We start from the raw sequence: 15,119 nt of genomic DNA on the forward strand, positions 1-15,119 counted from the left end.
AGGAGTGTAAGGAGAATATATTATGCAAATGTGAATGGTAGCAGAAGTCGAGGACCCCTGAGGAAGACATGGCACAATCAAGTGAATCAGATACTTGAGTCAGGCCATGTTAAGAGTTAGAATAATAGAAGAGTATGCATGAGACAATGTATGAATGTCAATGAGGCAAGGAGTGTGTGTCAAGACCGAGTTGTTTGGTGGTCCATCCTCTCTGCCTACCCCTGTGGAGAAACGGCGTTATGGTTGGTTAGTTAGTTATTTCTGTATGTTATACTTTCTGTATGTCTCCTGAAAATGTCTAGACATAAAAAAAAAATTTTAACATGTAACAGGTGTTCAATTTTTAGAAAACAATTTAATGTGATGTCTACACACAGACTGCACCATATAAAACATAATGTAGAGTATTCCGTGACAGGAACTTTAGTGACATCTTTTGATATTTGATAGAAGCTTAATCAAGCTAATGAGGTTCAAAATAAAATTATAAAAATCACCTACCTACAGCTACCCAAATTTGGGTAGCTATTGCTCGAGAGGCTGTGCCAATGAAATTGGATTTTGATGTAAAATATCACAAACATGTCCATTGGATATCAATGTAAAAAATATTTCCCAGATGATTAGCGTTTATTGTTGCATCTAGAATAAAGAACAGAAGATGTCAAAACATAGTGAAAAATGCTTTCATGTTGTCAGTAACTTTATTAAAGCTTTCAAACTAAAACCTGGTTAAAAGGAAATATAACTAAAATCATCAAATATTATAAAACTGGTAACACATTGTAATATAACTTTGACATGAAGAACTACATATACAATACATATTACGAAACAATACAGGATTCACACAATCAACATTTCCTTTCAGATAAACCTAAGAAATATTCATTTACAAGGTGGAATAAGATTAATATGTTTGTATGTACATTGCAGATGGAAATCTTGGCAAAATGTGAATAATTGAGGAAAAGGAAAGCATGTTAACATTAAAACATACATAAAATAAAAAAATAAAAAATTGTTTGGTACCAATTTCATAAAGCACCGGCATTAAAATATTAAAGATTATTTTTTTTAAATTGAGCAATACGAACAAGATCATCAACAGATCTTAAAATTAAAATAATACAATAATTAATAAAATAATCATTATACAGTGTTCACTCTGCCTTAATATGTGTTACTGAGAACTAAAAAAAATAACTTGTTCAACAAACTATGATCACATTGAGAACCGATTTTGAAGTGACGTAAATACTTGTGTCCACTATTCGTCATTACAAAATGTGTTCATCAAACCTCAACGATTGTATTTGAATATAATAATACTGTATTCATCCCACGGAGCCCAGACGGAGTTGTCACAAACTTCTCACAAAGCTAGCCAATTTAAATGCTAAAAAACTTAGCAGTAAAAATAAACTTAAAATATTTGATCTTGGTCAAGTAAGCATTCTTCATTGGTTTAAATGCCTCCATGCTTGGTGTGATCATCCTTCAGCAGGACAAGCTGTGGACTCAGCCACGCATTTGGTAAAGTTATTGGTAGGTCTTCAGGAGTTCGGTGGTGGACTCGAGGTCTCTCTTGAGCCAGGCAGCATTCAGTCGAATGGTCTCCAAGGTCTGTTGGACGGTTCTCTCCGTGCCGGGGGAGTTGTGGGTCTTGAAGAACTCTTCAACTTCGAGGGCGGATTCTTCCGACGCAAAGTTCTCGGTGGCACATTTGACGAGGCGTGAAAGCAGGAAGCCTCCCTGTAAAACAACACAATTCGGTTGATAAATTATTGCATTGCTTTCGAATAAATATTTACATAAATTAAAATTTTATAGCACTCCTAGCATATTATGCTTGTTCCAAATGTATGCCTTTGGAGCGCATCGCGAGATGGTTTTATAAAGTTCGTTAGCGTAAGTTTGTTAGAGTTAAATTCAAGAGCAGTAAAGCACTGCACAAAAATTGACATCATGATTTAGTATGTGGAATCTGTCGGGCGTTTTGCACACTGCAAGTTGCCGCATGTGTGATTTTGTGATCGAGGCTATTAAAAGCAGTTGCTGAAGTAAGTTACAGACAGAGCAAGCAACTAACGACTTATATTCATATTTTATTAATACTAAACTACTAAGCGCCCTTGAGGTGATTTTTCACAAAAACGGCGCTCTACAAATTATCCAATTATTATTATTATTATTATTATTATTATTAAACAGTATTTAAAAATTATCTTTGCCCGAATAATTCAGACTTTTAGATTTCAGTAATTATTACTTTTACCAACATGTATTTTTTGAAATCTCTACTTGACTATTCAATAAATCCATGAGTGCATCTTAAGAGGTTGTATGTAATGCATATCTCAAACTGGTAAAATGACAGCTGCTCAAATTAACATATTATCAAGTTGCAATAAAATGCAAAATACTCGGCGTGGATACCGCTAACTACATATACAGTAGAACCCCGTTAATTCGAACCCCGATAATTCTAAAAAACGCGTAATTCGAAATTTTCGCCAAAAAAATTTCCGCAGAAAAATTTTTTCATACTAAATTTTTTTTAATTCGAAATTCGTTAATTCGTAATTCGAAATTTATTTTTGTCCGCGCACGAAAATTTGTTCGTGTAATTCGAAAAAATTTGATTTTTGCCAAAATAAATCATAATATTTCGTAAATCTGAATCTAAAAGTCAGCCGTGGCGGTAAAACGCCGAAAAATGTATTTTTACGTGGTTATACATCGTCCTAATAAGTATTATTATTTTGTAAATCTGAATCGATTTACACTGGAATGTCGTACTCTTTCAAATTTATTTCGAATATCTGAGTTTGAAGGGCCGAGAAAATACGTTTTACGCGGATATATGTCGTAGTTTTACGAGTTTACACCAAATATCTGAATTTAAAGGGTCGGCCGCGACGAAACTCGGCCGCGAAATTTCGATTCACGCGTAAATGTATCGTATATTTACGAATTTATTTCGAATATTTGAATTTAAATGGCCCGCTGCGACGGAAATCGGCCGCGAAATCTCGATTTACGCGTAGATATATCGTATTTTTACGAATTTATTTCGAATATCTGAATTTTAAAGGGCCCGCCGCGACGGAAATCGGATGCGAAATTTCAATTTACGCGGAAATATATCGTATTTTTATTAACTTTACTTTGAATATCCGAGTTAAAAAATACGGCGCGATGGAAATCGGCCGAAAAATTTCGATTGACGCCGAAATATGACATATTTTACGAATTTACTTCAAATATCTGAACTTAAAAGGCCGGGCGCGACAAAAAACTACCGATAAAATTCGATTTACGCGGAAATATATCATATTTTTACGAATTCACATAAAATATCTGAATTTAAAGGGTCGGCCGCGACGGAAATAGGCCGCGCATTCTCGATTTACACGGAAATATATCGTATTTTTGCGAATTTATTTCGAATATCTGAATTTAAAGAGCCGGCCGCGACGAAATACGGCCGCGAATTCTCGTTTTACGCGGATATATATCGTATTTTTACGAATTTAAATTCAGATATTTGAAATAATGGGCCGGCCGCGACGGAAAATTACCGCGAAATCTCGATTTACGCGGAAATATATCGTATTTTTACGAATATCTCAATTTAAAGGGTAGGCCGCGACCGAAATCGGCAGCGAAATCTCGATTTACGCGTAAATATATAGCATTTTTACGAATTTATTGCGAATATCTGAATTTAAAGGGCCTGCCGCTACGGTAATCGGCCGCGAAAATAAAGAAATAATTGGTATTAATACGAATTTACAGCTAAAATACCACCCGGATTTGAAGAGGCGGCCGAGAAAATCGATTTTCGGCGTTTTTTTTTTTCATAAAATTTCGAATTACGTGGGAATTTGTTAATTCGAAATTTGATTTTTGATGTCTCGTGGATTTCGAATTAACGAGGTTCTGCTGTACATATATATATTTTTATGATTTTTTTAAAGAAAGACTGACATTCCTGGTTTGCAAATATCATGACAATATTTGAAAATCTCCTACTACCACCACAGTAAGCGGAAAATGTTGCTTGTGTTGTGATTGAGGACTTAGCCAGCCGAGGAATTGAACACACTACGCCTGGGTAGGACCCAAACACAATGTCAACTCAGCTACCGACCAGTCAAACTCCATATGCATATATTATTATAATTCAACAAAACTAGAACTTTTATAGAAATGTACTTTCACCATTTCCTAAGAAGAAAGCAATTAAAAAACACAATAATCTTGTGGAAAACCTAAACGCAGCTAGCTTATTTATAAGAACATAGAAGCCAATTTGGTCGAAAGCTTCTTCAAGGTCAAAATAAGTAACATCAACTTGACCACCTTTGTCAAGAGTTTTTTCTTTGGATATCCGATATATAGTAATAATATTTTACCTGGTAACGGTCAATTAGCATCTTCCAGTTCTTCTTGAAGAAGTCCCACACCAGGTCCCTTCCAACCCGACTGTTAGCTACAGACATTATTACAAACACTGTGTCTTGGGATCTAACATCATCCTGCAAGAATAATAACAAATTATTAATAGATGTACTTTCATTCATAATGCACTAAAAACCAAACAACAATTTAGGAGGGAAAAAGACAAGTGATCACTGGGCTAACCCCGTGATCTAATATCCCGTAACCCTAGGCTACTCCCTAAGAATATCTTTTTCAAATGAGGGCTTGTAAAGCACACTTAAAGCTCCGCAGACAACAGATTAAACGATCGGCCGATAGTTCAGTCGGATCGGACTGCATCTTCGCACACTATACAAATAAAACTATCTGATTGGAGGTGCCACACTGACCAATAGTCTGCAGATTGCTACAAGGGCATAAGCTGCTCTTCTTGAAAATTTCAGTAGTCTGTGTTAAGTCATTTGTGTAGTACGCTATACTAATTGCAGTCGGCCGATAGTTGGCAGTCACTTTAATTGAAAGGTATCTTATGTCTCGGTGCTAATTAAGCAACCGACTAAACAGTAAGCCGATCAAAAATGTATGGTCTGCGGGGTCTAGCAGGGTATTTTTGCATTTCATATCAGAGACACTCCCAAAAAATATGAGAGACAGAGACACTCACCGACATGGCGAATGCCAACACCTTCTCCAGTAGCTTGACATCCTTGATGGCACCGAGAGCACGGCTGATACGGTCCTTCTCCTCGTGTAGTTCGGCACCGCGGTACATCTCTAGGAAGTCCAGGAAGGTGGACTCCTCCGCGTCCAGCAGTACGGCGCGGTAGCAAGCGGAACGCAGATCGGCGGGAACCTGTGCGCCTCCGGCTTTGTGGACAGCGAACCTAAAACCAGATTGGGTTTATTTGTGTGCAAACAAAATGATGAAGAGCTAGCAATCTTTAAGTATAAAATTCTACGAAAAATCTTTGGACCTAGAAAATGGATCTTACAGGATAAAGATGAATCATGAACTTCAAAATCTTTCAGATCAAGTGACCATTGTAAGGTTCTATAGGACCCAAAGACTGAACCAAAAATATGCAATTGAAAATAATTAAATTTGGTACCCAAAGATACATAAACTTTTATGAGTCCATCTCAGTTGGTTCCATAAAGGGAACAAATTGACTCTACTGCTATTGAAGTATGGTGTAATAAAAGGAACAATTCGACTTTAAGGTTTAAGAGACATATAATAAAAGTGAAAGGAGTGTACCTGTTCTTAGCCTCGGCGAGGGTGTCGGGGTCCTGGAAGGTTATCATCCTGTTGAGGGCGAGGCTCCGCAGTAGCGTGTGCAGGTGTGTCTCCTCGGGCTGCGCGTCCCAGCCGCTGCGGCGTGCCACCTGGCGGAACAGACGGCGACAGTACACTCGCCACGACTCTTCCAGCTCCGTGTGCGACAGCAACACTGACAGCTTCGACAGGCAGTTGGCGATGGACGACCACACTGTGAAGTTGGTCTCCTCGGAGAAGGCCTCCATCAGCTTGAGGGACTGAAACATGAAAGTTATATTATAAAACTTTGACAAAACAGAAGTTGAAAACCTTGACAGTTGTTCTTGATAATACAGAAGGTTCCATGACAAAACAGAATATTGAAGAAAAGTAATGAAAGCGATGAAAATAAAAACTATTCCAACCTAACCTATTATTTTTAGCTTCAACAAAACAGTTGAAGCTAAAATTTATTTTTTTCAGTTACCAATACTGAGATGTTTCTTGAATGCTATTCATATGTCATTCGATAATCTCCTCATACATGCTTTAAGATTCACCACTCAAACTGGCCCTAAAGGTCACACTGTAGTTTGCTAACTAAAGCAATACTAGTAATGATTTGACTGTAAAATCTATACAGGTAATTAGAAAAATATCTAAGGTATCCTTTGAATGAAATCCTTAAACAATTTTCTTTTAAATTCTCTGAGATAGATACCATAACTCCCGTAATGTTTTGTGACCAGCCTGCACCATGGCCTAGGCGGTCAAGTGTAAGGGAGTGGCTGGCGCAAGGCAGACACCAGCTTGTTGAAGTCCCAGCTGGTGTAGCGAGTGTGGTAGTAGCCCACTGCTCCGGTGTTCACCTATTTGTTGAACCACTGATAGTTACCTCAACAGTGGGCGTGTGTCCAGCCTGCACCATGGCGAACAAGTCGTCCAGAAGTCCCAGGCGGTCCAGTGGGGGGAGAGACTGGTTGCGCACGGCAGACACCAGCTTGTTGAGGTCCACGCTGGTGTAGCGCGTGCGGTAGTAGCCCACTGCTCCGGGGTTCACCTACAACCATCATACATTGCATTTTAATACAAATGTTTTATTAAATGATAGCTTAAAGGTGGGCTTATTGCCAGGTACATAATGTAAATGTACTTTTCATGCATTAAATCTTTCGTTTTTTGCAATTTTGAGTTTTTTTGTAATTAATATGGTAACGGATTTGCATTAACAATATTGCGAATTGTAGGAACAATGTGTGAGTCAATATTAGCAAAGCTGTTATTGACTATCATTACAATTCACTTCAGCGCTCAGTGATTCATGCTTATTCAGAATTAATCTGTCAGCAGAATTAATTAAACATTAAATATGAATGAAGATAACAAATGCACCGCGTTCCAAAACATTAGCAATTAATTAAAATTAAAACAAATAAACAAGACGAAGAAATGCAAAATAAGATACATTAAAATTAGCTTAGCGGAAATTTTGGTTTAATCCTCTTAAAAAAACAAAGTATTATTTTTGACCTTCAATTAAGATTATATAATACATAGTGTAGAACTTTTATTAACCTCGCAACTGATTTCATTTTTACCTTTGACCTTTATTCTTAGTTTTGCAGTTCAAATAACAATTCGGACAGGCAAAAAATTGTTTTGTAATGAATTTATACTTCAAAGGTTAATTAACCCTTAAATGCATGATTTATTAAATTTTCTGGAAAAAAAAATATTTTGTAGATATTTACATGCATATGCAAGGAAATATAAAGAATTTATTTTATTTGTAATTTTTTAATGATATTTGATTAAAAAAAACCCTCTGACGTTGATGCTCGTCTGTCAGACACCGCAAAATCTATGTGCATTTGCAATGCCGTCTATGCACTACTGGGCATTTGCTAAAAGTTGCATAGTTACAATTTCGCTCAGTGCCTTCCTGAGCCTGTTCCAGCCACCATCAGCAGTGAGTGGTCTATTTATGCACTACCGTAGCCGCGGTGGCGCGGTGGTTGCAAGTGAGGAGTTACAGCAGGTGTCTACGGGACGTAAGGTAATCCTAATAATCTGGTAGACATATTGTCTACCAGATTTAAAACTACTATAAAGAATTTTTATAATTTTTTAAGGTGGTTGTGCCAAAAGTGTCAATATATCGTAAACATTGATAAATACTATATTTTATTTAAATTTGTTTTACAAGGCCGTTTCCTGCAATAACTATTTTAGTTAATTATTAAATATTTATAAAAACAATACCCAAAAACAAAAACACATTTTTAAATAATAGTACTTGTTTGTCAGACTTCTCCTCAGCAGAATGAAAACAAAAAAGTCACCTCAGAGGCAGAGGGTTAAAGATAGCCTTGCTTGTGTAGTGGTGTAAGAATCAAAAAATTAGGTAGCTGAAGAATGAAACCAAAAAAAACGTGAAAAGAAAATGGTCGAATTGAACCGCGAGACTAAATTTAAACGAAATTGATCCCACCTACCATTTTTGGTCATTTACAGGGTAAGAGGGAACTGCGGGCGGTACGCGGTCAAACTTGTCCTCTGATTTGCCTTTAGTTACAACATTTCCGAAACACATAGTAATTATGATTTTCTTTTCCAAAAAAACTACTTTCCAAATTATGCGACCGAAATCCGATAAAAAAGCGTATTGAGATACAACAGCCCTCAAGGTGTGGGGCGCAAAAACAGTGAAAAAAGGTTGTTAAAACTTTAAAATCTTTAGAAAGCAGTTTCCGTGTTTAGCATAAGCTCATAAATGATACTCCCCACCAGTGGGCGATGAAGAGATTCAGGAGGGCTGGTGGTGGCCTAAAGAGTGACAGGAAAGGTTTTGAATATCAATAAAGGAGCTACTTTGGAAATCAGTGATTCCCGGGATTGGACGATATTCCCAGCATTCATCCCATTCATGACGGACTCCGTGGTCGAGGGGTGAGGCTCTAAGGCAGTGGTTCTTAACCTTTGTGGAGGTACCGAACCCTACCAGTTACAAATGCGCATTCACCGAACCCCTCCTAATTTGAAAAATAAAATTAGATTTTTACAAATTCAAAACAGGGTATATATTTATATATAGGTGTACAAAATAGAAAAAAAAATAATGAAACAAAGATCAAAACATTAAATTTTAATGGTTATATCAAAACATGAAACATATTAATTATTATTTACTTTAAATCAGTGTGACTTCTGCTGTTGCCTTTCAGAAACCAATTCAGATTTTCGCGGCTTTACCTTGGCAAGTACCACTCTCATGTCATTTTCACAACAAAGTCTATTCCTCTTCTTCGTTTTTATATCCAGCATCTTCGAAAAGGATTGCTCGCAAAGATATGTTGTAACAAATGGTATAAAAATCTCCAGAGCTTTCTTAGCAATAACAGGGTATGTTTCCACTTGTTGACACCAAAACTTTGAGAGCAATGTTGTTCTGAAGAGTTGCTGTTGAACCTGGCTCTGCTGAATTTCAATGATTTCATCAAATATAAGTCGTGGGTCTTGACCTCCACCGAACCCCCGAGACTGACTCACCGAACCCCTGGGGTTCGATCGAACCCAGGTTAAGAACCACTGCTCTAAGGATTTGGCGATATTCCCAACTGGGGGCGATGGAGATATTCAGGAGGGGCGGTAGTAGCCTCAGGAGTAACAGGAAGAGATTTAAAAAGCAGTAAAGGATCGATTTTGTAAAGCAGAGATTTCCGGGATTGGACAATATCCCCAACTAGGGGGCGATGTAGGTACTGATTCAAGAGGGGCAGAGGTGGCCTCGGGAGTAACAAGAAGGGTCTTGAATAACAGTAAACGAACGGCGATGGCGATAAGTTGGCGCTGAATAAATTTGGTTATTTTTTTACTGTGATTATCGCACGAGAGTCCCAACCGCCCGGAACCAGTAGGATATGCCATCCCCAATTTAGGGAATATTATAAAGATGCAAATATATTTGAGGAAAACCGTTGAGAATTTTCAAAATGCCTTTATAATGACAAACGAACAAACAAATATTAAGAAACTTGGATCAAATTGCTATCACAGTTCTTAAAATTAAAAGAAAAATCAAATACGTCAATAAATAAAGTCAGTTACTTACATTATTTACACCGGGAAACATATACTGGTAAACCAAAAGTAAATCTTTGATGTTTGACGAGCTCAACATCAATAAAAAGAAGACAAGCCGAAGAGACCAGTGACCACCATACTTGTCTGTAACATAGTTGTGTGATGGTGACAACTTGTCCATTCCTAGTACTCGTATGTGACTGTCATAAAAAGAGGATTTTCTATTTTTGCCCATAATTTTACTTGTTTTTTACTCAAGTCGTGCCATACTTATAGGGGAGAATGACAACAAACTAAATGAGAGATGTCAATCACAGCATTGATGTATTTTCCCATATTAAATATACATAATGAATATCGTTGAATAAAATGTTCATTTTTTCCTGAAAAAACAGGGTGATGTCAAGGAGATTGGAAGCTCTGCTTCGTGGAAGTAGTTATGGTCATTTTACTTCAACGGAAATGTTACCGATTTTGATCCGACTTTTTGATGTTTTATTAGGTTTGATCAGGGCCAAACTCACTATCCGCAAAACAAAGCAATGCTAAGGATTTTATAAGGCAATAATCAGGGTTATTCATTAAATATTATTACTCTCTCATGGAGTTAATTCCTATGGGAAACCTTGGGGTTTATGTGTCATATTTAGAGATGTTGACAATGTTGTGTAGCATCTTTTTAAGGAAACTGAGCCTAAGACCCGTATTATAGAATAATACACAAAAGTTCCCTTAAGAAAAATGGCAGTACACAAATCATCCAAATATTATTATTATCAATTAAGAATCATTCCATAGCCGTGACGACGGACACAAGAATGAGTCCAAAAGCTGGCCAATCATATACCAATATAATACGACATATTATAATATAAAAGGTTTTATTAATCGTTGATTTGGAGCAATATTGATTGAAGGTGTGATATTGTCAATGATTAATTAGATTTTCACTTCATAAATACCTGTGTGGGATATATGCATTGGTTTTATAAATAATATAATAAATCCATAAAATACAACCACTTGATGAAAGAATTAAAATTATTAAAACTCTCAGATAGAATAATTGTTTCACGCTTAACTATTATTTTTAAATTGTTAATGGTATTATAGATAGCCTTGATTTACTTAGCTTATTACCTTCCATATACCAACTAGAAATAGTCAATAAAAAATTATTTTTAATTAGAACAACAATATCAGGATGGAGTCGATTAGATACTCACTTAGATTGCATGCAGTTGACAATACTTTCTCAGAAATAGTAGATCTGTTCAACTGCACGAAATGTTGTTAAAGAAGGCTATGATAACATACCTCATAAATAAATATCAATTTTAACTTTTATTATACTTTTGCATGTGTTCTATTTTATAATTTCTTTGTTAAACTAAAATATTATATACTAGCTGTACAGCGCCATATACAGGGTTTTCCAATAAGAGGTGTTATTTTGATATTCAATCGAAAAAGATCAATGGTTTCGTTGCTTGTGTGGCACGTAGCGCCGTCTTGTTGAAAGCAAACGTTGTCCAGATCAATACCATCCAATTCCGACCATAAAAAAATGATGAGTCATCTCTCGATAGCGCAATCCATTCACCGTAAATGTTGCTCCAGCCTCATTTTCAAAAAAGTAAGGTCCAATGACTCCGCCGGACCATAAACCGCACCAAACAGTCACACGTTGAGGATAGAGAGGCTTTTTAACAATAACTCTTGGGTTTTCCGAGCTCCAGATGCAAAAATTTTGCTTGCTAACGAAGCCACCGAGGTGGAAATGGGCCTCATCACTCAAAATGATTTGCATTTGATTCACTCAAGTGAATTTCAATAATTTCAATGCGTTGTTAAAGCGTGTATCGTACCATTTTTATTAATGGCGTAGTTTTTACTTGTCAAATGTCAAAAATGACAGCTTTAAATGTAACATCTACCGAAATAGCGGGCTATTCAAAATAAACCTCTTATTGGAAAACCCTGTATAATATTTATATACTATTGCTGTGGCTCCTTCCAGAACTTTCAAGAGCATTCTCGAACTTTTCGGTACCTTCTAGACTCATCGACACACTCCGGCACTCAGTTTGGAACCTTATAGAACCTTCTTGTAATTTCTACTTCCTGAACCCTCTAGAACATTTGAGCACCTTCATGAACTTTCTGGAACCTTCCAGATACACCAACAGTCGGCGGGCCCATTCTGAAATAATCTGAAGCATTCGCAGCCTTCCCATAACAAAGTACATTTTCTTCTCCCACTCCCACCCACGCTCAGCCACCCCCACCAAACTCTCTTACTTTCGATGTGATACCAAGAGCTATCTACCACCATAATCACCGGTGGGTGGCAGTGGCTGATTGTGGAGAAAATTAGGCAGGTAGGGAAAAACAGGTTTCTTTTTATAATATATACTAGTAGATCCCCCGCAATGCTCCCTATTGCTAATGTCTTTCTCGGGCGTCTCCGACTTCTTCCACCATTCACTACTGTATACCATAAATGTTACTGTCAAAATACTACATCACATCGACTTCAATTCGACTCCGTATCTCATTACAGTGCAGAGATATTGCACCCTATATAAGTAATAAGTATTCGTTGGGCGTCCCCGACTTCTTCTAAAACATCTCTAAACTCCTGGTACTTTATAACAACAAACTTTCAATGATATCGGTCAACTACTTTTCGAGTTTTGCGAGCACAAATATATGCAGGCTGAATAGAAACCAGTTAGAATTCAATTCAATCATTTGGAATGCATTTTATAACGTAATATATACGTTGTCCTGCCACAGACCTTCTATGTAGGGAAATTATTTGTGGTTGTATGTTTTTTTGGATGCCTTATATGAAGGAAAAGCAAAATTTGTGGTTGTATGTATTTTTTAATGAGAATTCTGAAAAAAATTAAAATTAAAATTTTCATTCATTAAATTTTTAGATCTCGATAACAGCGCCGCCACCTCTTGGGTCCAAAACTATCTTATATTTCAAGCTGGAACCAACGATACACATTTAAAAAATTTCATTGAAATCAGTTGGACAGTTTCGGAGATTAGCGTGTGCGAACAGAGTGACACGTGATTAAGATATTAGATGTCATGCTTCTAAAGGCCCTTACAGGCGTATAATATAAATATACTGGCTGACGTGTACGCGGCGTTGCTGGGGGTTACCCTTACCATCGCGGACTTTTCTGCAGGCCGTTTTAAGATTTACAATACCATAGTACATTATTTTGATGTAACTCTAAGGTTTAGCCAGCGTTAGCAATATAGTGACCGAAAATATATTTTTTACAGCATTATTATGAAATATCGATTTTTCTCTACTTTCTATAAATACAATATTCACATATTATACATGTAAACCTTCAGAAAGAAATTCTCTAAATGATAGTGAAAACCCTATCAAAATCCGGTGCGTAATTTAGAAGAACTAAGCGCACAAACAGACAGAGGCGGATAGCAACTTCATTTTATACTATTTATTATAGATAAATAATAATAATATGTATTGTCGGCTCCATTACTGAGTACGGACCCTTGTCTGCTGCAATCTTTGTTTATATCTAGGGCTCAAGTGAGTTTTTGTGCAAATTGACTGACTCTATCAGCGATGTGTAGTTTACAACCTCCTTTTGTGGAAACGTGTAAATGTAATAATTTTTAATTAATGCAATAAATTAACAAGTATGGTGACTGCCATGCAGGGGAGTGTTGTAATGCATTTTTAAAAAGACACATAAAATGTGTCTATTTAAAGGTTATTTAAACATACTAATTTTCGGTCGTCAGTGTACACGTGATATGAAATTGTATTCCTGTGTAATATATAAAATTATTCAAGTTCAATGAACTTTTGATTTTCAAAATTGCAACTGATGAGTAAAAATCATATCAGAATAGTGATAAAGTAGGTATCAAATTAATTAATAATTCCTTATTGTGTATTTATTTTGTTTAAACGTTTGACAGATCTAAATCTGAATCACTAATGATTTTTAAAGTTTACTAATGGTGTTCATTTGAAAGGTAATTCTGGTTGACTCTCTAATTATTTATATTTCTATCAAATAAAAAAATATAATAAAGAAAATTTGATGAATTGTTTTTTATATGCGGTAATCCTGAGGCAAATATTTTGTAAATACTTTCAGCTCATAGAGAGTTTCAGTTCGACAAATCCTACAATTTCACAAGTTTGCACCAGTTTTATATAAGTACTTTCAGCTCATAGAGTTTCAGCTTCACAAATCCTACTTTTTCACAGGTTTGCACCAGTTTTATATAAATATGAAAGAGATTTCCGTGCGTTCGGTTTTGGATTCGGAAGCACTCGTTCCAAAAATCAGACCTCCGAATATTAATGCGAAAACATAAAAACTGCTTATTAAAGTTTATAGCCAATGAATCCACCAATATCACCGTTTATCTCATATTTTTAAGGTTTATTAAAAAAGAATTAATTGTTAAATTTATAAATGCATGCATTCTGTATATTAGTTACCAAAACTACCTGTACTTATTTAGGGCAACATTAAATATTTCTGCTGTATGATGTATGATGGTGTGAGAAATGTCGAAAGGGACGCTTAGATGGTTTGCGCGTGTAGAGCAAATGAGCAAAGAAAGGAGTGTAAGGAGAATATATTATGCAAATGTGAATGGTAGCAGAAGTCGAGGACCCCTGAGGAAGACATGGCACAATCAAGTGAATCAGATACTTGAGTCAGGCCATGTTAAGAGTTAGAATAATAGAAGAGTATGCATGAGACAATGTATGAATGTCAATGAGGCAAGGAGTGTGTGTCAAGACCGAGTTGTTTGGTGGTCCATCCTCTCTGCCTACCCCTGTGGAGAAACGGCGTTATGGTTGGTTAGTTAGTTATTTCTGTATGTTATACTTTCTGTATGTCTCCTAAAAATGTCTAGACATAAAAAAAAAATTTTAACATGTAACAGGTGTTCAATTTTTAGAAAACAATTTAATGTGATGTCTACACACAGACTGCACCATATAAAACATAATGTAGAGTATTCCGTGACAGGAACTTTAGTGACATCTTTTGATATTTGATAGAAGCTTAATCAAGCTAATGAGGTTCAAAATAAAATTATAAAAATCACCTACCTACAGCTACCCAAATTTGGGTAGCTATTGCTCGAGAGGCTGTGCCAATGAAATTGGATTTTGATGTAAAATATCACAAACATGTCCATTGGATATCAATGTAAAAAATATTTCCCAGATGATTAGCGTTTATTGTTGCATCTAGAATAAAGAACAGAAGATGTCAAAACATAGTGAAAAATGCTTTCATGT

At 36.2% G+C, this 15,119-nt stretch overlaps 1 protein-coding gene across 1 annotated transcript; it reads right to left on the bottom strand.

The window, feature by feature from the left end:
• Positions 1-722: 722 nt before the first annotated feature.
• Positions 723-8,300, bottom strand: LOC149422259 (puromycin-sensitive aminopeptidase-like). The gene is made up of 6 exons (XM_089633553.1): positions 8,220-8,300; positions 6,603-6,767; positions 5,708-5,985; positions 5,114-5,333; positions 4,422-4,544; positions 723-1,755 (listed from the first exon to the last, which is right to left on the bottom strand). The coding sequence occupies exons 1-6, from the start codon at positions 8,298-8,300 to the stop codon at positions 1,543-1,545; spliced, it is 1,080 nt and encodes a 359-aa protein (XP_089489679.1). The 3' UTR covers positions 723-1,542.
• Between the last annotated feature and the right edge of the window lie 6,819 nt (positions 8,301-15,119).

The sequence above is a fragment of the Hesperophylax consimilis genome, chromosome 7 (assembly GCF_061612785.1).
Source record: "Hesperophylax consimilis isolate HC1 chromosome 7, BYU_Hcon_1.0, whole genome shotgun sequence".
Classification (NCBI taxonomy): domain Eukaryota; kingdom Metazoa; phylum Arthropoda; class Insecta; order Trichoptera; family Limnephilidae; genus Hesperophylax; species Hesperophylax consimilis.

Bases quoted from the DNA above. Each gene is read 5' to 3' on its own strand.
- LOC149422259 (XM_089633553.1), bottom strand. From the start codon at position 8,300: ATGTGTTTCGGAAATGTTGTAACTAAAGGCAAATCAGAGGACAAGTTT. The intron at 6,768-8,219 runs GTAAATGACCAA...TGATGGTTGTAG, and splicing joins CCGCAGTTCCCTCTTACCCT to GTGAACCCCGGAGCAGTGGG. The intron at 5,986-6,602 runs GTAACTATCAGT...TTCATGTTTCAG, and splicing joins GACACACGCCCACTGTTGAG to TCCCTCAAGCTGATGGAGGC.